Source organism: Phaseolus vulgaris, chromosome 3 (genome assembly GCF_051622355.1).
Source record: "Phaseolus vulgaris cultivar YP4 chromosome 3, ASM5162235v1, whole genome shotgun sequence".
NCBI lineage: Eukaryota > Viridiplantae > Streptophyta > Magnoliopsida > Fabales > Fabaceae > Phaseolus > Phaseolus vulgaris.
Window position 1 is genome coordinate 35,223,291 of NC_143500.1, and position 25,241 is coordinate 35,248,531.

At 31.1% G+C, this 25,241-nt stretch overlaps 3 protein-coding genes across 3 annotated transcripts; 2 read left to right on the forward strand and 1 right to left on the reverse strand.

The window, feature by feature from the left end:
- Nucleotides 1–582: 582 nt before the first annotated feature.
- Nucleotides 583–3,338, forward strand: LOC137807207 (Lactoylglutathione lyase / glyoxalase I family protein). Its single transcript, XM_068607706.1, has 5 exons — nucleotides 583–823; nucleotides 2,279–2,447; nucleotides 2,532–2,615; nucleotides 2,705–2,908; nucleotides 2,985–3,338. The coding sequence occupies exons 1-5, from the start codon at nucleotides 752–754 to the stop codon at nucleotides 3,077–3,079; spliced, it is 624 nt and encodes a 207-aa protein (XP_068463807.1). The 5' UTR covers nucleotides 583–751; the 3' UTR covers nucleotides 3,080–3,338.
- Nucleotides 3,339–3,989: 651 nt separating this feature from the next.
- Nucleotides 3,990–9,239, reverse strand: LOC137807206 (U-box domain-containing protein kinase family protein). The gene is made up of 9 exons (XM_068607704.2): nucleotides 8,955–9,239; nucleotides 8,734–8,855; nucleotides 8,168–8,283; nucleotides 7,485–7,612; nucleotides 7,024–7,316; nucleotides 6,789–6,890; nucleotides 5,828–6,256; nucleotides 4,574–5,323; nucleotides 3,990–4,456 (listed from the first exon to the last, which is right to left on the reverse strand). The coding sequence occupies exons 1-9, from the start codon at nucleotides 9,118–9,120 to the stop codon at nucleotides 4,271–4,273; spliced, it is 2,292 nt and encodes a 763-aa protein (XP_068463805.1). The 5' UTR covers nucleotides 9,121–9,239; the 3' UTR covers nucleotides 3,990–4,270.
- Nucleotides 9,240–22,809: 13,570 nt separating this feature from the next.
- LOC137807209 (Peroxidase superfamily protein) lies at nucleotides 22,810–25,011 on the forward strand. Its single transcript, XM_068607708.1, has 4 exons — nucleotides 22,810–23,269; nucleotides 23,700–23,885; nucleotides 24,073–24,238; nucleotides 24,374–25,011. The coding sequence occupies exons 1-4, from the start codon at nucleotides 23,051–23,053 to the stop codon at nucleotides 24,790–24,792; spliced, it is 990 nt and encodes a 329-aa protein (XP_068463809.1). The 5' UTR covers nucleotides 22,810–23,050; the 3' UTR covers nucleotides 24,793–25,011.
- The last annotated feature ends 230 nt before the right edge of the window (nucleotides 25,012–25,241 follow it).

Here is a 25,241-nt window from a genome sequence, read left to right on the forward strand (position 1 = left end):
TATTTTCTATTGGATCCTTAACACATGATATTTTAGTGGTTATTAGTGAAACCTATAATCTCATTAAATATGTTCTAATAGTTAACCTTTTTATTGATAAATTTGTAATTAAATTAACAAAATATTTAAATTTCATATAATTTAAAAAATTCTTAAACAAATTTAACTAGATCCTTGCACTTATTATTACTATTTATCTCGTCATCTTTTTTAAATATTTAATGTAATTATAAATCGAAATTTAAAATTATTAATTAAATCGTGATTAATTCACGCGCTTATATTTATGTTAACATTTAAACTTATGACATACCAAATTCCTTCCCACTAATCTGTATTAAATATTATGTGATTGAATTTTGTTTAATATTAAACTTCCAAAATAATACTTCGTTATTACTAATAATTATGTTTTTTAAATAGTGAAATCCTCACATTTTATTCACCAAATAAATTTGTACTATGTATATAGTGTAGTAAGAAGAAGTAGAAGAAGAAGAAGAAGAAAAAACTGGAAATCAGTAGTTTTGCAAATTGTGAACATTCTCCATATTGTATCTTATTTACAGAAGGGTCCCCATTATGTTGGGATTTTACAGTAATGCTCCAAACCCAAATTAGTGGTCAGTGTTCAGTGTCTACCCTGAAATTGGTGGAGCTGCTGAAGGTTGGAAGGGTACCGTGTCCACTCATTACCCTGTATATTCATATGAGGTTCCCAAATTATATGTCAAATTAGAAGACACCCCAGATGATGAATTGTTGCTCTGCAATGGCGTCCCTTCTGAAAGCACCTTCCTTTCTCTCCCCTCTGAACCAAAAGGTGATTTCAGAATTCATCATCTTCAGGAATCTCATCTCTTCTGTAAAAGGGGCTTTTCTGTTTTGCTTGCAAGATGTAAAGTTTGATTGCAAAATCCATGATTTCTAACTCTGCTCATGTTGGGAAGAGAAAACTTAGTTGCAATAACTTAAGTTTCGTTCTTATGGTTTTTCAATCAGAATTGAAATTTCGTTTTAATCATCGGCATAATATTTTAATCTAATCTTATTACGACTGAGATAAAACTCAAATTCTGATAGGAGAATAACACAAAAATACTTAAGGTATTTTATCTAAGTTTCGTCCTTTTAATAATACCATGGCTTACTGGGAATTTGAAATGGTAGGAAACAAGTTATTATGATATCAGTTGTGTCTGATACCACCTTTATCTCCATACTCACTGTGGCTCCATGGATGGACGTTATGTACTGAAGGGTTATGAGGGAGAAAACTGGATTTTCCTGGGCACTTGATACCTTTTTAGATTGGGAATAAATCATCACTGATTAGGATATGGTAGCATCCGACTCCCCCTCACTACTGATTGTTTGACATGTTTCAGTTTCTTAGGTGTTTTTCCCTTATTGGAGGTAACATTGTCATTGGAATCTTCTGATTCTCATTTCTCAATTTGAATCACGCAATCTGATACAATTTAGCTGGCCTATATTCATATCATGTGAAAGTCACATGACTTTGAATCTTATGATACTTGGGTAATTTAATGTAATTCAATATGACAAGATTTAGCAATTTGCTGGTTTTTTATGTTTTCTTTCACCATTTCTTATCAACAAAACTGACAAGTTTGATGAGCGTAAATTATTAAATAAAAGGGAGGTACAGGAGCATTACTGACACACCTTGATTATTATATGCCTTTGTTCTTCTGAAACAAGGTTTCACATCATCATCGACTCCTTCTGTGTACTATATTCTATTGTTGCATAGGTTTGCATGTGCTTTTTTGAAATAGAGGTCTCATCATCCACTAGGTTATTACTCATGTTTTATTTTATGATACTTATGATAATTTTCTTGTCTAAAATTATTCCACTGAGAATTATACATAATTTATATAATATATTTGTAGTTATATTTTTGCTGTGCTTCTGAACATTGCTACTGATACATTGTAGGATTTGTGGTTCAAAAATTAGCATGAGGATTCATGATTTGAATTGCAATTCTATAATCTCGGTGCTAAATACAATCAATTATCTGTTAATAAAAAGAAACATAATATATTTTGTTGGTAATTCTCAATCAGATCAGGGAAAAGAAGGATTCCCGAACGGATCTTGAAAAATGTAACTTCATTTAGTTCCAAATGAATTTCAGCAATCTCTCATCGGGGAACTTTGTTAATTGACACTTCAATAGAATGCCATTATGTACTGTCATTCTGGACACCCAATCTTATTTCTCTTTGCCAATCCATTTTGGTTGCAGTTGAATCATGTTAGCCTTTCTCCCACAACTACAAACCTGCAGTCCAAATTTGATCATGCTGGTGTCAGAAATGGGAGATGGCATATTCCTAGCATGGCTATAAAAGCTCAGGCCTCTGTTGAAGGGGATGTACTTGACAAAGAATCAGTCTCTATCAATGAAGAAAGTGGTATATAGTTGGTTATTGTTCATTTTCTGCTTTGTTCACGTGTTTCAGAGTTGCTTTTATTTTGACGTTGCTGGTATTTTTCAGATTATGGGGTCGTTAATATGCACCATGTTGGAATTTTATGTGAGAGTCTAGAAAGATCCCTAGACTTTTATCAGAACGTTCTTGGTATGCCAGCTTGTCAAACTTAAATTTGCTGTGTGCATTGTGTTTACCTAGAAGCAAATATATGAATAACTAAAATGAATGAAATTTAGGCCTCAAGATAAATGAAGCAAGGCCAAATGATAAGCTTCCATACAGAGGTGCTTGGTTGTGGGTAGGCTCTGAGATGATTCATTTGATGGAGCTTCCAAATCCTGACCCTTTAACTGGACGACCGCAACATGGTGGTCGAGATCGTCACACATGTATTGCAATCCGGGATGTTTCCAAGCTGAAAGCAATCCTTGATAAAGCTGGTACAACTTCTATAAATAACATAACTTGTGGTTCAACATTATGTTCTATGCCTTCATGTTATTTTCTACTTTGTAGATATTCCCTACACACTTAGTCGATCTGGAAGACCAGCAATCTTTACACGTGATCCTGATGCAAATGCTCTAGAATTTACACAAATAGATGATTGATGCTTCTGGATATTACATGTCAAACCACACCCCTTTGGCGCCATAAGTCCCCAGAAGGTAGAAATAAATGTAGAAATGAATACATGTATGTAAAGGCTGAAGGGACTAATAAGCCATGGTAAAGTAGTCTGCTATGCAGTGGCAATATAGCAGCAATATAGTGCTGGCTCATCATATATATTGCATGCCTGCAAGCACAAATGGAACGTGAGAGTGCTGATAATTAATGTTGAAATTGTACGAGATAAGATTGTGGAAACTGGCAAGTGATTTTTCACTCAGAGCACTAGAGGCTCCACGAAAAGGAAACATAAAAATACAGAGGACAAATTTGAAGATATTCGTAGCCAAGAGTTTTACTATTTGAAATTTTTTTAAAAAAATTACAACGCCCGTAATATCGTATGTATCACTATCATATGATTTGACTAGGGAGGGATAGAGAGAAATTATGGGTGTTTAGAGTTATTTAGGTCTCTAAATATCACATTCTTAATTTTTTATCACTTACTTTTTCTTGTAAAGAAAAATCTCTTGTTTTTGCTCATGTATATGCTTCTTTAATACACACTTTAAATTAAAATGTCATTCTACTTTGATCTTCACCAAACATTTTCTTTAAAAGATAGCAATATGTTCCAATTGCGCAAGTATAAAATTATTTGGACTATATCACAAGAATAATATATTTACATCACAAAGCCTAAAATGTAACTATAAATACAAGATACTTCCAATGACATAATTAACATCTTCAGCACAAAGTAAATAGCTATTCCATTATATTATGATCACTAGATTTCAACAAGCTTCAATGCTTTCATAATGAAACAACGTCTCAATGAATATGTAAATATTTCTTGTGCAATAAATTTTCATTCTTGTCCAATAAGTTCGTAACAAAGAAGTCTGCACGAGCAACTAGCATTTTCTCTTTGGAATAAATACAACGGCTATAGAAAGTTTATATACAGTGTTAAATGAAAAATAAATAAAAAATAGCTTTTTAGCAGCACGTTAGAGTGTATACTTTTCATATGTACCTTTTACAATATTTTTCTCTCTATCTGAACACCTATCTTACAAACTTCTTGAAAATTCAAATTCTGACAGTTTTAAGCTGCAAGTAAAAGTGCGTTGGATTGAGATAAACAGTAACTAGTAAGATATTCATTCCTTGATGCTTACTAATCAAAAGGTGATTCCTGACTTCCACTCCTGAATGGCAGAACGTAGAGTATGGTTCGGAGTCAACACAGAATGCTGAAGTTTAAGCTTTGTCATGGGTGACACATTGTGTTTGCTGAGCCATGCCTTGATTGCTCTGTACTCATAAGTGAACCCATCCGCAGCAATATATGGATCATCCATGATTTCCTACAGTAGTCAGAAGTCAACCAAGGGTATAATGATATATCCGAAAAAGATGTGTATCACACAGAGACATAAAAAACAGAACAACCAAATTTTCATCAGATAAGTGCAGATTTATACCTGAAGGATTGGACAATAATACTGGCTTGGTGCACTTACACTATTTCTTCCTATCCTTGCACTAGCATTTGCCGCATTAGAAAATCTTTCGAGCAGTGGAAGAACTTCAGTATCAAGTTCTGGTCTATCTCTGCATCTAAGTGCTGTGCATTTAAGAGCAATTTGAGCCAATTCCACTGTCTCATCCAATGGCCAATCTCCAGCTGATGAATCTAAAAAATCACGGAAGGAGCCATTTCTAATTGCATCTTCAACAATCAAAATGAGCCCACGTGCATGGCGACCAGTTATTAATTGGAGAGTTATAACTCCAAATGCATATACATCTGATTTTGGTCGAACAGTGCCAGTTCTCTGATATTCTGGGTCCATGTAATGCAAAGTACCGGCAAGGACTGATTCTCGGTAGTCTGTAATATTGTCAGGCACGACTTCTGCAAGGAGTTTAGCTAGCCCAACATCAGAAATTTTGCTCACATAATTTCTGTCTAACAAAATGTTGCCAGGCTTTATATCTCGATGGACAATCGGCTCTGGCTTCGAATTATGCAAGAACGAAAGTCCACAAGCCATTTCAAAAACTATGCGAAATCGAAAAAACCAAGGAAGTGGTGGTTTTCTATTTTTGTTGAGAAGATAGTCTTCTAGACTTCCATTTTCCAGGTATTCATAAACTAGGCAACCATTCTCAGGACAGGCTCCAACTAACAAAACCATATTAGGGTGATGCAGTTGACTAAGAATCTCAACCTGAAACAAATGGGAGACTACAGATATTCAGAAAGGAATGCTTTCTCTTGTTATTGCAGCATTGGAATATTGAATTCTTTTAAGATATTTAAAAGGCACCTATAATTAGGAAGCATTGAAAAAAGAGATGAAGGGAGTGTAATTTGAAAATTCAATCTACATTTAAATCAGAAAATTTCACATGAGTTCAATTGAAGAAGACAAAAAATAAAGTGTGAATCCTTAGGAAGCTTGATCTATCAAGGATTAGTAACTGTTAATAGTCAACTTTTCCCGTAGTAGAAGTAGTGGGATGGCCAATTTTAAATATTTAAAATGGACTTGGATACTTGAGGATGCACTTGTAAGTTTCATAAATCAATTCCTGCTCTAGATTCATTAACATTTAAAATACGATATGAAGAAGTCCACCAGAATGACACACCAAAGAAATCAGTAAGTCTCAGAATTTCACTCTAATATAAGGAATTTCAAAGGGAAGAAAAAACCAAGCACAAGGAAGACCTCTTTTAGAAACTCCTCTTTCTTGTTGATTGCATCCTGATGCAGAACCTTTACAGCTACTGGTGTGTGATCAAGATTACACTTGTAAACTTTCCCATATCCTCCTTCACCAATCATCAAGTCCTCAGAAAAGAATTTTGTCGCTATCTTGATGTCATCCATGGTGTACTTTCTGTATCTCCTGTCGTTTGAGAGCAATTTATCAACAATTCTCTGTTTCTCTATTGATTCTTTAAGGACATCAAGTTCAGCCATCTGCCTTTCGTATGATTCTTTGGAAAACTTATTTTTCGCCTCCTCAAGTTCCTTCACGACTTTTAAATACTTAGTTTTCTCTTCAGAAGCAATCTTTCTTAAAACCTCCTCTCTTTTTAGGGAAGCATTCACTATTTTAGTTTCTTCAAGAGATTCAGAAGAAAGTAAAAGGGCCTGCGAGTAAAAAGGGTTAAGTCATAAAGGCATATATTTCTGATTGGAGAATAAGTACCATGGAATGCCAAGCTCCAAACCACAGATTCAATTTAAGTCCAATTTTGGCAACTGTGCCACAATGAAACAGACATGGTCGTGGCTTTCAAAAAAATAGTTTTGAATAAAGAGTTTATTGAAATTAAAGAGGGCATAAGCTTTGAGTTTGAATATAATTGAAACCGATAACTTTTCTTTTGGTTTTGATTTATTTATTGAATTTGAATTTTGATGACTACAAGGCTCTAGATCAGGTTTTTCCTAAATTAATGTTTAAAAATAATTGATAGCAGCATTATATCCTCTTAGGGAAAATAGTGTACATTTTCTCTTAACAAATTATTCAAGTTGATTTCTTTGTAGGCATTGTCATAGGTATTGAGAACGTGGGGGACTGGAAGGGGGATAAAAGAAAATAGCTTAGTTGAATTGGTGACCCAGATATGCATTCCCTTGTACAAACAAGAGAAATAAAATATTTTCAACCTCTCACCTGGTTTTGAGCTTGAATCAGCTCCACACAAACCTGTTTGTACATGGCGATAGTATTTTGCAACTCCAGTTGCAGCCGTTCCACTTGTTGTTGCATGACTAACTGCATAAGTACACAACATATGAACACCACAGCCATGTTGGAAGATAAAAATATATATAGCATTTTCACCAAATAAGTTATTTATGGGTGACGCCCTCCAGAGGTTTCTTTTGACTAAAAAGAAGAAAGTTACCTGTTCACGTTGTGCAGAAGCAATGGAATCAAAAGAGTGGAGGCTAATCATTTCAATATCATCTCCACAGTTTTCTGGATTATCATTTTTGGTAGAATTTTCAAAAGAATTCCTGCGACTAAATGTTTGCAGACCAATGTAACTATGCTCGGATAATGATAAAAATCTGAAATTCTTTAGGATTTTGGATTCTGTTGTGGATGCACTGATTCCCGACATTTCTCTGCCAATGCCAGCCTCATTGTCTACTTCATTTACTTTAGTAGACATGAAGTAACTTGTTGGGCTAGTCTCTGTTGGAGGGAAAATTAAAAATCAGGAACTAGACAACTTCTTTCATAAAAATTTTATTCGGGACCCTACTTCTATGAAATCATTATCAGAACCAATATAAGATGGCCACACAATTAGGGCACAGGTGCAGACATCAAAATCTCAAAATGCAAGAACTTCAATCATACCATGAGAATGTGAAGATGACAAATCGGCCAACTTCGAAACAATTCTGTCTCTAGCTACAACATACACATCACAGCTGTCTGGAGCACATCTTAGGCTGGTAGTTGGTATTCCAGGTCCTTTAAGCTTCCTGAAAGAAGAAAAACTGAAATTTAATGGCATTATTAAGAATTACTTTATGATCCATCCTCTTTCTTCGATAAACTGTTTGCAAGAAAAATGAGTTAATTTCGATGTACTTCTAACAAAAGCTTGAGGTTGACGTGACAGATTTAGCATGCAAGTGCCAAACTTTAAAGTGCAAAAACATAATTAGATAATAGGTGCATTCAGGGTGTTAGAATCAAGTTGATTTGTTAGAAGAAAAAAAAAACTAAAAAATACTTATAGTTTCCACCACGTTATTGTAAGATTAGTTTACATGGACTAATATCAGCAAAACAGAAAAATCACAAATTTTGCTTTAGCACTTCGAATATTTAGAAGAGAAAGGTCAACGAGATACTCTTTTAAGAGCAGTCTCTACTATTAACTAAAATTTATGAAAACTCAAATTTTGGTTATTTTCACTTCATATTTAATGAGTTTTGTAATTTCTAATAAATTTCAACTGATATTGAAGAGTGTGTCATAATAAGTGTGTTAAAAAGTGTATGCTATATTTTTCATATTTAGAAACGCAAACCTTGTTATAAAATTTGAGGAGTCAGAACCCAGCACTAATGTTTGGACCCCGGACTCCGAAATAAAGCTATGAAGTGCTTCTGCCACATTGTCATCTTCTAGCAGCACTGTTTCCATCTACAAAATTTCCACATTAGCCTTCGCTTAACACCTTTTTAATGTCAAGTTGAAACTAGCGCAGTCCAGAAAACCAAGTTATGAGGGAGTGATACTCCAAAAGAAGTTAATATATATAGGGTTTTAAATATTGATATGTGATCAATGCTAACATTTACAAGATTCACTTATTTAGGCGACCTTAACATTTCTGTGACAGTGTAAACAAATAGTAAACTTATAAAATTATAATAAACAACTCATCTAACTATCTATAGATATTCTTATATATAATTATTTATTGAATAAGTTCTTCTATACTTTTTAATAAATACATACATAACAATAATAAATAAAATAGGTTTATGAGGTAAGATAAAATCATCTAATACACTTTAACTTGTACGAAAATTTGTTTAAGCCACAACTTCTTAAGAAATTGTGCATTTGCATATGATATAAAACACTCACTGTGTTTGAGCCGCAGAGTTTCTTGAACGGAACAAAGATTTGTTCAGATTTTTGCTTCACATCGTCCACATAAGCTGCAAACACGTCTGCGTCTGCTTCCGAAACAGGAATATACTCTTCAGCTGGGAATTAGGATCCCAAAAACAACAACAATCGCATTTTAGTTATCAAAGCGATTTTGCAATCGTATGTGATAAAATGAGGGAGTGCGAGGAACGTACTTGGTGTGGCAATTGAAGTGATTGGAGAGATAACGTGAACTAAGATGAACCTATCGGCTTGAGGGACGAGATTATCCACCGCCCACTGCACGGCTCGCCGGCTACCCTTGCTGGAGCCTCCACTCACGGCCACGGCAACCGATCTCGGCAACGGTGGTGTGGACATTATTCAGTTGGTCAACGGTCAACGAGAGTTTTAATTGCTCCGTCAACTACCGCAGCAACCGTTGAATTTATAGTTCTCTGTTTAAGGTCATTGCTCACACTATTCGCAATTCTTCTGCTGATATAAAATAAAACTGGTCTTTTTAATTATGGGATTGTTTAATTGGTAGTTAATATATTTTAAATTTTATAGATTTGTTTAATTGGTAGTTATTTTTTTTATTAATACATGTATTCTTTTTTTATTTGAATTTGAACATAAAATTTTGTCCGTTTTGATATAAAAAATATTGAAAGTATTAAAATATATTAATGATATAAAAAATATAAAAAATGTAATAACAAATTTTATTTAATAAAATTATAGTTAATGTTTTACATTATTTTATCCAACCATGTAAAAATCTCATAAATTGATATGTTGGCTTTATTCTTTACTTTGTGTTCCTCTATTCTTCAATTTTTATTTTTAATAGTTAATACTTGTATAGATTGTTTGTGCCAGTCTTTAAACAATTAAAAGTAAAAAGGTTTGATCGGAAAATAATAGTACATTCTTTTGGATGTAATAAATATTTTTATTTTTTAAATAAAGATAATATTTATAAAAATTAAATGAAGCATTAGTAGATTAAATTAATGTTAATTTATTTCTTTTATTTTAAAAATACTTTTTATTATAAAAATAATTCTATCCAAAATCTATTTTTTCAATAGCTCCTTTCGTTATTCAAAAAATTCAATCCAATAAAAATAAACAGCGGATCAGACTAATATTCAATATAGATCCTATCCAAATTTAATAGATAAAATCTAAAATATAAAACTATTTTAATTAAACCAAATTTCTAATCCAATTTAAATTAAATTAAATTAAATTTATATAATTTTTCAAAATTAACTCGATTTAGATTTGAGTATGTTTAAACCCAACATAAGGTAAACTGATCTTGCTAGAGCCAACCTAATTAGGCCTAGTCTAGCTTGATTTTAGTCCAATTCTACCAATTCTTGAGTTTGGTTCAATGCAATATTGTATTACTTGAGTTCAATTTGACTTGATTTATATGAATTTGGTTGAACTCCTCTAATATTTTCTTATCTAGACTTGATATCACCTAATATTTCATAATTTAAAGTTATCTTAATTTTAATTTTTTAAATCTAAAATATTATTTAATTTACTATAAAAATTTATTAAACAGAAATTAATTTTAAAAATAAAAAATAATTAGTTCATGTATTAACTAAGTTAGATACTATTTTATAGACTAAAAAATTATTAATATCTAAACTAGTTTCTATCATTAATAAAAATTTATAAACTATTCTATAAATTGATATTTAATTAGCTATCAAATTTAAAATATAAATTAATTGGTAACTAAAATTTTGGTAGTTAATTAGATATCAATTTAAAGATTAATTTATAATTTATTTATTAATAATAAAAATTATTTTAGATATTAATAATTTTATAGTTATAAAAATAGTGGTGGTTTAAGAAAAAAAATCTAAAAACTTTAAATTATAAAATAACTCTTATTAACATTAATAAAAAATCGAACTAAACCAAAAATAAATTAAAAAAAAAACATAAAATATGAATTTGAGAATATAAAAAATATCAAATTTTTACTTTTGAAATGAAATTTAAGATTATATAATTTTAACTAATCAAATTACTCTAATAAAATTTTAAATTTTAATTTCTTTTAAAATAATTTATCCAAACAATTTGTTATAAATCATTTCTAAATTTCTAAAATTAAATAAATTACCCTCTTAAATTTGTATCCAAACGCAATATAAATTCTAGCTTCTTTAAAGTAAAAAAAGATTTTTACAAAACTTATAAACCTAGCCCTTTTAATGAACTTGTTAGGTCATTGGTGGTTCAGGTCATAGATAGTCTGGTCACGTGTGGCTACTTTAAATATTTTCATGATTTTAGAATTAGATAAAAAGAAAACTGCATTTTGTTTCAAGAGATTGAATCTCTTGATCAAATAAAAGGTTGAAGTTACAAATGCTAATTTTACGTGGACATCCTTATCAGTTATTTTTTTAACAAAAGAATAAAGATGAGGGATCAATAGCTATATAGTGAAAACATAATTTATCATTATAAGAAAGGGATGTTTTGTTGTGCACATATACAAAAAATCTATGATGTGTTTATCAATTAAACAACAACAACTGAAGCAAGAATTGTTCTTGAGGAATTTTACACAAAATAATCACTACATATTCAGAGATTTTAGACGTGTTCAGCAAACCAATAATTTATATTGAACGTGATGTTCAAGGAAAACCATTCTATTTGAGTTATGTTGTCACATGATTGGTCTTAATTTATTATTTATTGCTAAGTTTTGTTGTAATTGATTCATGTGCTTGTTATTTCATCTTTTATATTTTTTAATTTATATGCTAGAGAGACCGTACTAAGTTACTCATGCTCCTCCATTTCATTATTAATTTGTCATTTTCATAAATATTAGGATTATCAATTATGAAAGAAAAAAATGACCTTCTTCTCCTATAAACAACACTTTCAAAATAATCCACTAGCCACCACAACAAAAAGTACACATGTTTGTTTATATTAAGTGAAAGTGCATTAAAATCACCAAAATCGTCCTGAATACCCATTGTCGCTTGCACTGAATATTGACAACGAAAATGACAAGAAGAAGGAGACATTGTGCTTGGATTAAAATCTACCAGAATTAATTTTGTCAATTCACGTTTTTGTCTAGTCCACAATATAGGCGTGTAGGAAGAAATACCCCACAATATAGGTATAGTGTCTAGTCCAATTTTTGTTTTCTCATACTTAATCGGGCTTAAGTAACACATTGATTAAAAAAATTAGGGCAGGACAGGTTCTTCCTACACCATATCAATTTCACCATATCAATTTCAACTTGCTCCCTATCATCTTCCAAAATTTTCAAAATTACTCTCTATTTTGAATTTGAAAATTCAGAATTCAAAAAATATAATTCTAAAGTCAAAATCTTGTTTCATATAAGGATATCTGAAATGCAAAAAATAATATTCTAGAAAATAATTTTTAGAACACAATATCAGAAAATGCATTCTGAAAAAGAATTTATGGAATTCAAAAATATGTTCCGAAAATTCAAATTTAGAACACAAAATCTGAAAAATGTATTATGGAAAAATTTCCATAATTCAATAATGTATTCCAAAAATCTAAATCTAGAACACAAATTCTGAAAATGCATTCCAAAAAAGAATTTATGGAATTCAAAAAATGTGTTATGAAAATTGAAATCCAAAAATGTATTCTGGAGAAGGGGTTCTCGAAGTATTTTTTATCCTCACTCTCCTTTCATTTATAATGTGTTTGGATTAAGGGAAGATTCATGGGGAGGGGAGATACTGGTTTTGTGATGATTAAAGATGATGTCTACGATTGTTTGGATTGAGGTAGGGATGACAGGACGGGCCATACGGGGTGGCTTGCAGTCTGCTATTAAAAAGCACGAGGCAGACTCACTAATCTAGCATGTTGACCCGTTTAGGTCCGTCCCGCATAATCTGCAATCTGCATGGGCCAACAATTGGACAAAGCGGGTTGGCTCACTGACCTGCATAAATAAAAATAATTATTTTATTTTTTCTGCAAAAAAAATCATATCCCACACACATATTATTGCAGTGTGACCTTTATTTTATTTTTAAAAAATTGAATTTAATATACTAAAATTGAAATGTTTTATTTTAATCATTTAAAGGAGTTAATATTAAGACACTACAAGAAAAACATGAAATAGAAACCAATTTTAGAAGCAAAAAAAAATTAGTTGCTATAATAACTAAATTAGAGACCATTTTAGAAACTAAAAAAAATTGGTTTCTAAATTAGTTTCTATTATTGTTAAATGGTTTATAAATTAGTATCTCATTAGCAACCAAAATTTTAACTACCAATTATTTAGTTTCTAAATTTGGTAGGAAAAACCATGGTTGCTAATTAGATACCAATTTAGAAACTATATAACAATAATAAAAACTAATTTAAAAACCATTTTTTTTTAGTTTCTAAAATGGTCTCTAATTTAGTTACTATTGGGAATTAATTATTTTGGTCTCTAAAACTTGGTTTCTATTTTATGATTTTCTTGTAGTGATATATATTATTTGACATGGATAATTAATTTGATGTGTAACTATTATAATTTTATTTTATTATTTTAATTATTTATAATTATATATTATTATTAATAGTATTTTTGAAATTGTTAAATAAATTTATGTAATGTGTAATGTGTAATTTTGTATATTGTATATATAATTATAATAGTAATAAAATAATTAATATTATTAATAGTTTGAATAATTTATATTGTTAATAATTTAAAAATAGATGTACAACAATATTTACAATATTTAGATAAAATGCAAAAATCTTATAGAAAATGAGTGTAAATCTCTTTATTTATTTGAAGAATCAAATGTTCCCATCTTTTCTCCTACTTTATTATTAAATAATATTTAAATAATAACAGATTAAATACAAATTAAAATATGACGTAAGAAGAATTAAACTCAATTTTTATATATAAATTAAAACACTTTTATTATTCATTTTAATTTTATTTGTTTACTATTTTCGACCAAAAAATTGCTAAAGAGCCCTAACATTCCTCGTGTCCTCTAGTAAAAAACAATATACATCTTTTGATATTTCACCCAACTTCAAGTATAAACTATTTCAATAAATCTGTTTAAGATGGTGGGAACCATGAGAGTATCTGCATTCTTTGGAGTTTGTGATTGCTTCAAGGTTGAAATTAGCTCGGCCTGCAATGACTCATCCAAGATTCGTCCCCTTGGTACGGTTAGAGGTGTGTAATTGAGAAATCGAGGACCTCGATTTTCTCTGAAGCGATCGGATCTACCTGGTAAAGGTCGACGACCTCTGTCTTTTTCTTTTCCCTTGCTGGCCCCTTTGGATATTTGATGATTCATGTGATAGTCAATATGCTCCTCGATCTGCATGAATTTGGTGGTGCGATTTCGTAATTCCTCCATATTTTTGGTTGGTCTCTTGATTAAGCTTTCAGTGAACTAGTTGGGACGGATTGCCCTGACCAGATGATGCATAGCTATCTTGGGCATCAGGTTTCTAATGCCCATTCATACTTTGTTGAATCTATCCATAAACGCTCGAAGGGACTCCCCCTTCTATTGCTTCACATTGAGAAGGAACATGGATGAAGTGTGTTGTGGTCTACTTGTTGCATATTGTGTAATGGATTTCCCTGCTAAGACTTTGAAATTCCCCACGGAGTTGGGAGGAAGACCAGTAAACCAATCTAGTGGTCCCTCTTGGAGAGAGGTAGGAAAGATCTTACACCATACGGACTTGTTGGTTGTGTATAAAGTCATATGTGTCTTAAAGACATCCAAGTGTTCGTTTGGATCAGTGGAACCATCGTATAGTTTGATACTTAGCCCCTTCCACTTGGGAGGAAGTGGTGTGTCGATTATCTCATTTGTGCTCCTCCTCATCGTCTGGGGTAGAATTGATTCTGAAACTTTGGTGAGTTTGAAGAGTGGGAGACGGTTGGTGGGTTTGAGGAGTTGGATTGGTTCGATGTGTTTGAGGGGCGGTCGGCGGTGCATGGGATTGCCCTTCCTGCTCATGTCCATCAAGCTGTTGTTGCAAACATTTATTTTGCTCCTTCAAAAGGGACATCTCTTACTCATATCGGCGTCGATTCTCCTCATTGCGTAATTGGTTCGCCATTCCATTTTGACGTAATTCCTCCATTTGTGCTTGAAGGGCCTGGATCATGGTTGTTTGCTCACCCGTCATACGATCATTGTTGGCATTATTTCTTGTTGACACCATAGTTACTAGTTGTGACTTGCTGAAGATTTAATACTACCTTGGGCTCCACGGTAAGCGCCAATTGTACCAGTATGGACAATGAGGAGCTCAGATAGTACCAGAATTGGTTGCACAATTGCTAACATGTAGGTGGTCTTCAAGTTCCTCCAAGACTCCTTCCTTCACTGTTGATGCTCGTTCGGTCGGGGGTACCTACGAATGCACTCTGACGCTCAAGTCAGTGCTTTTGTCTAAGTGTATTTTTATGGAATATAAAAAACGTACTTCTCCGCATAAGGCTTTATTTATAGTGTTTGACTTATGGGCTTTGATCCTTATGGGTTAGATCAATTGTTAACTAATGTGCATAGTGATTCCTTAATATATGAGGTGTATCTTTCAGTTTAATTGGTTTTATCTTTTATGTTAGAAATATTTTCTATATATTTCGGAGTGTGGGTTGACTTATCCAACGCCATCGTAACTGTTGTTACTTACCATGTCTTTATCTTTTTGACTCAGGCGGTTGATCATTGGTAGAGACCGACTCGGTCGGTACCGACCGGTACATAACTAAATACAAAATTTATCTTACAAGTATCAGATTCATTTAAAGTTTATTTTAACGATAATTTGCTGAATTTATCACATCATTCACTGTCGAATCTCATAAAAGTATATAATATATAAATAAATACGAATTTTATCTCATAAATCTTAAAGTTTATTAAAAAAATGCTGAAAACCGAAGAAATTAAAAAATTGGACGCTAGGAGCACTAAGAAGTGGTGGACATGGAGCCAGAGTCAGGAAATTTAAAAAACGTTACGTGCTCTATTTGCTAGCATAGTAGCATCTGGATATTCTCACAGATAAAAACTTCTTGATCTCACCTTCATCCAATACTGAAGATTTCGTGCATCTGTCTTTTAGTTGAATTTACACCTTTCAATGCATGTTGAAAGTGAATGAAATCCTTCACAAAAAGATTGATGTTAAATAAATCAATATGAATTCATACACAACCTTCCAACAAAACAAGAAACAGTAAAATATACAGCATTTTGGGAGATTCTCTAACAGATTAAGAATATACATGCATTTTTTTCCATATATACGTATTATTTTATCTTATCTTTAGCTTTGTAATGCTACTCTCCTAGTTTAAGTAGTGTTTTTATTAGCCACCTAAGAGACCAAGTTCGTTTTGAGGCCAACTTGGATAATTAAGAACTGTAAACAAATTGTCTTGTATTGATAATTAAGAAGCTGCATTGATATGGTTTTTGCCTAATGAAAAATTGATAGCTAAAAAATAGAAACTTATGCTATAGTTTATCATGTGATGCTATCATATTAATAAATAATTTAATTTTATTATAAGAAATGTATACTCTCACTGCCCATTACAGTATTAAGAAATGTATAGGATTCATTATTATATAAAAGAAATACCTGGCGTAATGGATTTCCTACGTACACTGTCTTAAAGTTGTGAATTAATTAACCTGAAGAGGAAGCTGTAGAGAAGTTGATCTTCTCCTTCTGTAAGTGGAAATGACCCTCACAATAAGAGTTATGCGCCATGTTCCAGCGTAATTCTTTTCTCATCGCATGCATACCAATATTGTGTTTTATGTTATTTCAAAAAGTAAAAGTCACACATTACTTAGTTTAGTTCTGTTTTAAGTATTTATATATCAATGTATGTCTAAAAATTTTAAAATCTGACACTCACACCTGAACTTGTGTATAAAATTGTTATTGTTATTTTCGTAACTTATATTTTTTGTCTTGTTGTATTTGATTGTAATCAGTATTGATAGACCTAAAAGTTCAAGAACTTAACTTAGAGAGTACCATTACTTTAATTTTTTTATATTTGTTTTTGGATGAATATTATATATAGGTATTTTTTTTTTCAAATTTACTAAAATAAGTATTTTTTTTTTTAAATTGCACAAGTAAGAAAGTCGTGTTTCAGAACTTTTTAAATTTTTTTATGAAAGTTGTGCTTTGTTGTAAGATTTTTTTTTGTCTTTTTATTTTTTTATAGAAGTCATACGTATATTACGATTTTTTCTTTCTTTTAACTTTTTATAGTTTGAAAAGATACATATAAAATATACATAAACATATTTTTATTTTAAATTGATTTTTTTGAAATAATTTGAATAATGAATTTATTTAAATTTTTAATTTTTTTTGTAAACAGATTTTTGAGATATGATTTAATAATTAAAATTAAAAATTTCTAACTTTTTTACTTTTTAAATTTTCTTTTTTTCTTTATATATATATATTAACTTTTTGGATAATTTGATTATTAAAATTTATATGTGATTCTTAATTATTATATATAAATATATATTAATATTTAAAAAGAATGATAAAAGATTTCAATATATAAATTTAATTTATTAATTAAATAATTAAAAAACTTTAAAAAAATGTTTATCTGAAATAAAAATAAATTTCAATTGTTAAAAATTTAAAAAAAGAGAAGTCGTATGCCGTGAGTACAATTTTATTTAAAACAAAAAAAAAATTATATATTGAAGACTTTTATTTAAATGCAGAAATAATGTTTTAAAAACACACCTTCCCTTTGAAGTTATCTAATTGCATAATTTTTTAAAATTTATCTGTTTCACTAAATTTAGAGAAAAAATGCCTTTGTCTCCCATAGATTGTCTACAATATTTTCTTTACTAGTAAAATTAAACCTTTTACAAACATAATATAGTGTACAAAGGCATGTTTAAACACTTACAAGTTACATTACATTTCTGATCTCATCTAAATAATTTGATATATTCCATAGAAAAACCTTAACAATTTAAGAGAACTAACAACTCAAATCATCACCATATTATGTAAAATTTCAGTAAAGTCAACCCTGTTGTATCATTTAAAACAAATAGATGTATCTAAAGGACTATTGTCTCATCTTTGTTGTTTTATGCTCCAAATTGTCTTTATTATTGTTCATTCATGTTCCACTTTTATTATTGTTCATTCATGTTCCACTTATTGATGTCTTCTTATAAGTGCCTAATTTTCATAATATTTCATATTAAAACATAGACACTTATGAGTATTAATTGCTAATTTACATATAAAATAATCCCTAATTTATAAATTTATACCTTTTTATATTTTTTATGATCTTTATTTTAATAAGAGTATTTTATTTCCAAAATTGGTGTTAATTGCAGGTTTCTAGGGAAGAATATAGATTTGGATTAAAGAGAAATGATTTGAGCTAAAAAGAGAAAGTTGGATGGTCTCAAAATGCATAAAAGTGCCGAAAAAGCCAACTTTGCAACCGGGATTCTCGCTCAAGCGAGAATTCGTCAGACAAATTGGGTCCCTTTTTATGTTTCATCACTTAGCCCATCACCGCGACATAAGAAGCCACCTAACCCTAATAAATTAGGTTAAATAGGGGCTAGAGGCACAACCCTTGTATGTCAGATTGAGAGGAAAACACCATTGAGTGATTTGTAACCCACTTGGGAGAATAGAAAATGCTAGAAGATGTGTGACTAATTCTACCCTGTGGATTTGAGAGTAAATTGTTCAAACTCTTATGTATTGAGGTGATATTTAAATATGATATAATATTTTGTTCTTGATTGATTATTGGTATTATTGTTTTGCTTGTAAATAGTTGTGACAGTTTGAGAATATTAAATATGACTGAAAGGTATTTTTAAGGTTTTGACATAAACAACAATATTTAACATATTTAAGTTATAGAAGTAGACTTGAAATGTTAATTGCTATTAACGTCTAAATGTGACTCTAAGTTGTTTTTATAAATATGTGAGAAATTGATATTTATGAATCATTCTTAAGAATTTTATATGCGAGAAATCAATATAAATGAATTTTCTACGGGCATCAATATAACATGTTAATCAAATGAGAGTGAGAAAAATGAAACTTAATCCTTATTTTTTCAATTGGAGCAACAACTCTTTGAATTGTTTTCTTGTTAATTATTGTCATCATAACAATCCTCAGACCAACTTTTATTATTCTGTTTTTTATATCAGTGAATCTTTCACTTGAATATTCAACTGTTCCTTGTGGGATTGATATTCGTCCTTAGGGACAATTATTACTTTTGGCAACGGGGTGCACTTATCATAAAAAGTCATCATCTTTCATGGTGTTTAAGGTTGGCCCGTACCACCTATGCTGCAAAACATACAATAGAAAGCCAACAAATTTAATACTTTGCCACTTTGTGTTATAATTCTGAAACAAATGGAACTAAGAACATCATTGTTCACTATACATCTTCAATTATTACTAAAAAAATCACATTAGTTATCAAATTTTGAGAATAAAGGCATTGATAGATTATTAGTGATTAATGTTGCTTCTCACATTAGGATAGCTCAATGTACCCTCACGCCAAGACAATTCAATAAAACTTATGTGAAAACACTTTAGACATACAAGAATGATCCAAATATTCCTTATTAATAATTAGTAATTGTTAAATGGGCAATACATCAAAACTACTAATGAAAAATCATGTCTTTACACATTTCCAATCTCTTGCATTCTAAATCCCTTCCCCTCACCTAATCGACCCTATAACACCATTGTTAAACCAACATATGAGATAATGGTCATATTTGATTCAATTAAGATTTCTTGAATAACCTAACACTTTGGTATTGTTTAGAGGAATAAAAACTTGAGATTAACTGCATAATATAAAATCATTTTTTGTATACTATTAATACAAGTCTTTTGAAAAATTGCACAAATCTTAGAAAAAAAACTTTTGTTAACTATATTTCTAATTCATGTCCAAGTTTTTAATTAAGCAATTTTAAATATTTCCTCCTCGTCAATTACTGCATTCCTATCAATCACATTATTTTTGTGTTCTCATATATCTCTCATTATTGTCATCCACATAGTCTTTCAAATTATGTTTTCATTATCATTCAAATCAACCATATTAAATTAGTGAAAGTGATGTATGACATTGTTAGGAAAAACAAATGCGAGATCTATCCACTTGTTACATGAGTCTCAAACCAATCTATATACCTTACAATTTAAGAACATGTGTTGGATAATTTCCTCATGATCGTTGCATAATGCACATAATGTACATGACACCTCAATTTTCCTATGTTGAAGATTATACCTAATAGCAATACTATTCAAATTCCTTCTTCAAATAAAGTGTTTAACATTGGGAATTGCATTCGTTAGCCTGGAAAAAATATTCCTTTTCACCACTAACATAATTTGTAGAACTTTTGTATGCATTTTTTTTACAGTATATTAATTATTTTCTTTTCCTTTCCACTTCAAGTGTCTTGTTGTTTAATTTTTTGTGAATAATTTAAAAGTTTGAACTTCAAATAATTCTCATTCAAACCAATCACTCATCCAATTAAATATTCATTCCCATACATTATTATTCCAAACTCCATTTCAGAGATTGTTGCCAGCTTGAGATTATAATTACTATACAACTTAGGCTATTTTTCAACAAGGGTTATTTCAATATTATGTTAATCACTTCAGAAACTAATTGATCATCCTATTCCAATAATTCGTGTAATGTTATTATTGAACCAAGGTTGTTCATGACATACCCTGCATACTAACTTCAAATCATTCCACCACATAAACTCATGTTTGGATTGGTTAGATTGATTTAATTCCCTTCCATCCCTATATTTAGACTCTAATATATTCCTCCATAGTCATGTGTTTTCAATTGCATACTTCCATTTCCATTTTGCAAATAATGCCACATTAAAATTTTGTATATCCTTTATACTTAATCCTCCTAACTCTTCGAGCTTATATATTGTTGACCATTTCACCCAAATTTTTTTTGTTCTGATTCTCAATCCCATAAAAAATTATCTTTGAATTTTCGTAATTTCCTTTATCACCTTTTTTTGGGCTTTGAAAAAAAGAGGGGAATGACAATAATTACATATTTAATCAAAGAGACCCTTCGAATAATTGTTAGTTGTTTATCCTTCTAATGTGTTAATATCTTCCTCATCTTTTGTGTCATGCTAGCCCACAACCTAAGTTTTTTAGGATTCCTTTGATTGGTATTTCTAAATATATAAAAGATACATTTATTCTAGTACAATTCATAATGGCATACCTATCCAATTGACTTTCATTAACCTCAATCTTATTTTTCACATATAATAAGGTGTCATTAACATGTTTATTTCTAGCTCTCTTTTCCTAATTTTCACCTTTTTGGGCAGTTTAATCTTCCAACCTATCTTATAGTGCTAACCCCTTTACTACAATTATAAACAAAAAGGGTGTAAGGGGATCCCCTTACCTAATTCTCTTTTACGGACTAAACCCTAACAAGAGTTCAAGCAAAATCTAGGACAAGAATGACTATTTATAGAAATAAAAAAACATTTTCCAAATGAAGCGACACAACATCTTGACCGTTGAATTTCAGTGTATCTAATGGGCAAGGGTTAGAGACATTTCACATCAAAGGCACAATTATCATTACGCACATGAAACGATACAATCTCCCGTACAAAATGCATTTAATATATAAGATACCCTAAAAACAAAATGACAATGTCAATCAAATTCAAAAAAAATTGGTGATTCTTATCGACATCTCGTCATTTCCAAAATCTTCATGCTTGGGCGCCTAGTGTATTGATTAGGCCGAGAGCTTGAAAGGCCGAAAGACCGTTAGCATATGAAAAGTTAAAATAATATAAATAAATGATAGAATAAAATAGCATGGTATCAAAGCCCAATAAATAGGCCCAAAACACTAATAATATATTTAGTAACTGCAAGGTGTGAAAAGTAAAAGTTCAATCAAGTTAAAGTCCAACAACAACCACTATAAATAGGTGATCCATTTAACATAAGTAGAGTGTTTTTATCTTATAATTGAACAAATTGGTTCTTATTATATCATCAGAACCCCTTGAAGGTACACCCATCCACCCGAGAGTAATCTTAGACCTAGAACCCGAGAGTTGACCCACATCTAGTAGCCTAAAACAAACCCAAGCCCATATTACAGAGTCCAAGCTAGCTGATCCAGTAACCGAAAGCCCAAGTCAACAACAAGAGACCGAGAAGCTGAGAGGAGGAGAAGAAGGAGTTAATTGTTTCTTAGACCATGTAAGAACAACAATAGTAAGACAAAAAGGATGTTTAATTAAGAAAGTGGATTTTGAAAAATTCTATGATTCCGAAAAGTATGAATCGTGTATGACATGTTAGAAAAACTAGCCATTTGTAAGAAATGGATCAGTTGGATTAGAAATTGTCTAGTTTCAACATCTATTTCATTGTTGGTGAATGAAAGATTCCAGTTATAATCTGAAGGACTTGCGCTATATATTTAATAACAATGTTTTGTAACCTATTGTCTATGTCATTAGCCATTTATACTAAAAGCAATGTGTCGAAGAATATAAGAATCTAATCGTCATCCACAGTGAGTCCATTGTGAAGAACTCTGATTGGACTGTGATATTAAGTTATCATTGTAAATTAACTTAGTTAATGGAAGAAGCACCCATGCATGATCACAGATTAAACAATTTGAGTTATTAAAATACAGAAGGCGTGCGAAACTGGCAAATCTGACAAATTGAAGGTTTACATTATATGGTGCGTCTTAGTTCATGAACTGGAAGAGAAAATATGTCCATTACACATGCATGCCAGCATAACATCACACTAAGCTAACACAAACGTGACACTGATAATATACTATTTGAAATTCAGAATCACTTTAATTGCATCATTCTCAAGAGAGTATGTGTTCCAATGTGTAAGATTGATTTAATTAATGTATGCAACCTAAAGGATGTAGTAGCACACAAGTTTTGAATTGAGTCAAACACACGAGGCCACTGAGTAACATGATCAAGTCCCAAGTGGCGTTTTTGTGTGAATATATAAATCTAACTTCTCTCGTATTTCATTTTCTATAAATTAAGCCTATTTACGTTTCCACATTCATTGTGGCATAGCTTATTGTGTAATTTGCAAATTATAAACAATGAAGAAGTCTTGTAGTTTGAGAGGTTACTACCTTTGTCTAATCAATATGTTCATGTTGCTTTTGGTAGTAAGGTCCCAACTAACAACAGATTTCTATAGCTCATCATGTCCTAATCTTTCCAAAATAGTAAGGAAAGAGGTTCAAAAAGCTCTCATGAATGAGATGCGAATGGGTGCTTCTTTGCTTCGCCTTCACTTTCATGATTGCTTTGTCAATGTGAGTTCAAGTGACATGCATGTTTTTTTTATGATCACACTTCAGTCAAATAATTCTTAGGATATTATTACTCATTCTTATCAGAACTATCCATGATAAAATAGGTAGAAAAGGAATGCAATTTATTCAAGGTAAATTGCAGTCCAAACTGAAGTTGCAAGGTCATTTAGTAGAAGTTTTTAACAATTTAAAGTTTTATTAGGTAATCACAACCATAAACAGAATTTACGTGCTTAGACTATGATGTATCAAAAGTTTTGTCAGCAAACTGAACTAAAGATTATTCTTCTTAATTTATCCAATGAAAAATGATCATCTATCAAAATACTGTTACTATTAGGTATTCCAAAATTTCCAATGAATTACTGAATAAGTTTATCTGATACACATACATCTTACATCTTAAATTCTTTCCTTTGAACATCATCAGGGTTGTGATGGATCGATACTACTAGATGGTGGTGCTGATGTAGAGAAGTCTGCTATTCCTAATCTGAATTCTGTTAGAGGATATGAAGTTGTAGATACAATCAAAAGTTCAGTGGAGAGTGCATGCAGCGGGGTTGTTTCCTGTGCTGATATAGTAGCCATCGCTGCCAGAGATTCTGTTTTCCTAGTAATTATATTCAAAACACATTATTCTCTATTTTAATTTCTTGGTTAGTTTTTTACGTTTACAACTCGGGAAACATGCATGGGGATGAACATGAGTTTCCCAAACAAGTCGGAGAAGTGTTTAACTACACTTTTCATGTTTCTTAAACCTTTCTATATATCACTCATAAAACCATAATGTTTCGTAGAGTGGTGGACCTTCTTGGAAGGTTTTACTAGGACGAAGAGATGGAACAGTATCAAACGGAACACTTGCAAATAGTGCTCTTCCTTCGCCATTTGAATCATTGGATTCCATCATTTCCAAGTTTTCTGATGCAGGCCTTAATCTCACAGATGTTGTTTCTTTATCAGGTAACATACAATTCACCACTCGTGATTGTTTAATGAAAAAACCTTACTTGAAGAAACCTCACCAAAACTTTGTCCTTAAAATTGTTTCAATATATATGTGTTCACTCATTCATACAAATCCAATTATACGTGAAGGTGCCCATACCATTGGCCGAGCAAGGTGTACATTTTTTAGCAATAGATTGTCCAACTTCTCAGGAACAGGTTCACCAGACACTACACTAGACACTGCCATGCTCTCTGACCTGCAAAGTTTGTGTCAAAATGGAGATGGAAACGCAACTGCAGTTCTTGATAGAAACTCAACGGATCTATTTGACAACCACTACTTCAAGAACTTGCAAAGTGGAAAGGGGCTTCTCAGTTCTGACCAGATTCTATTTTCTAGTGATGAGGCCAATTCAACTGCTAAACCTTTAGTGGAAAGCTATATCAAGGATAGTGGCCTCTTCTTCGGGGACTTTATCAATTCTATGATCAAGATGGGGAACATAAATCCAAAGACTGGGTCTGATGGAGAGATTAGGAAGAACTGCAGAGTGATAAATTCTTAGTGATATGAATTTGGCTTTGCAAGATATATATACTTAATAAGCAGAAAATCAAGTGTTTTCTAGTTATATTAGTTAGGTAACTAAGTTGTTGTTGTTGTGTTTTTATTGTATAAGTTACTAGAAATAGAATTTCAGAATGGATGTGCTTTTCAGGTCCCACACAGTGGATGTGAGAACCTAACCCAACATTAGACAAATTATAACAACAAGATTATCTAATCTCTCACCTATCACAACATTCACCTACTATGACAAATTTTGATGTGTTTTATTAAAAGTCTAAAAGGTTAAAAAATAATAAATAAATTATTGATAGAATATTTCAATGACTAGATAATAATAAATTATTGAAAGTTTTACAATATTTTTAAAATATCAATTCAATTTTTTTAATTGAAATAATTATAATTTTTAACTTATTAAAAAGTATTTTAGCTAGTACAAGACTA

What these genes read in the sequence shown, in the direction of transcription:
- LOC137807207 (XM_068607706.1), top strand. Translation starts at nt 752, where the DNA reads ATGATGAATTGTTGCTCTGCAATGGCGTCCCTTCTGAAAGCACCTTCC. An exon ending in TCTCCCCTCTGAACCAAAAG is followed by an intron (nt 824 to 2,278) that starts GTGATTTCAGAA and finishes TTTTGGTTGCAG; the next exon opens with TTGAATCATGTTAGCCTTTC. An exon ending in CTCTATCAATGAAGAAAGTG is followed by an intron (nt 2,448 to 2,531) that starts GTATATAGTTGG and finishes GGTATTTTTCAG; the next exon opens with ATTATGGGGTCGTTAATATG.
- LOC137807206 (XM_068607704.2), bottom strand. Translation starts at nt 9,120, where the DNA reads ATGTCCACACCACCGTTGCCGAGATCGGTTGCCGTGGCCGTGAGTGGA. An exon ending in CACTTCAATTGCCACACCAA is followed by an intron (nt 8,856 to 8,954) that starts GTACGTTCCTCG and finishes CCTAATTCCCAG; the next exon opens with CTGAAGAGTATATTCCTGTT. An exon ending in CTTCTGCACAACGTGAACAG is followed by an intron (nt 6,891 to 7,023) that starts GTAACTTTCTTC and finishes GTACTTATGCAG; the next exon opens with TTAGTCATGCAACAACAAGT.
- LOC137807209 (XM_068607708.1), top strand. Translation starts at nt 23,051, where the DNA reads ATGAAGAAGTCTTGTAGTTTGAGAGGTTACTACCTTTGTCTAATCAAT. An exon ending in TTCATGATTGCTTTGTCAAT is followed by an intron (nt 23,270 to 23,699) that starts GTGAGTTCAAGT and finishes GAACATCATCAG; the next exon opens with GGTTGTGATGGATCGATACT. An exon ending in CCAGAGATTCTGTTTTCCTA is followed by an intron (nt 23,886 to 24,072) that starts GTAATTATATTC and finishes AATGTTTCGTAG; the next exon opens with AGTGGTGGACCTTCTTGGAA.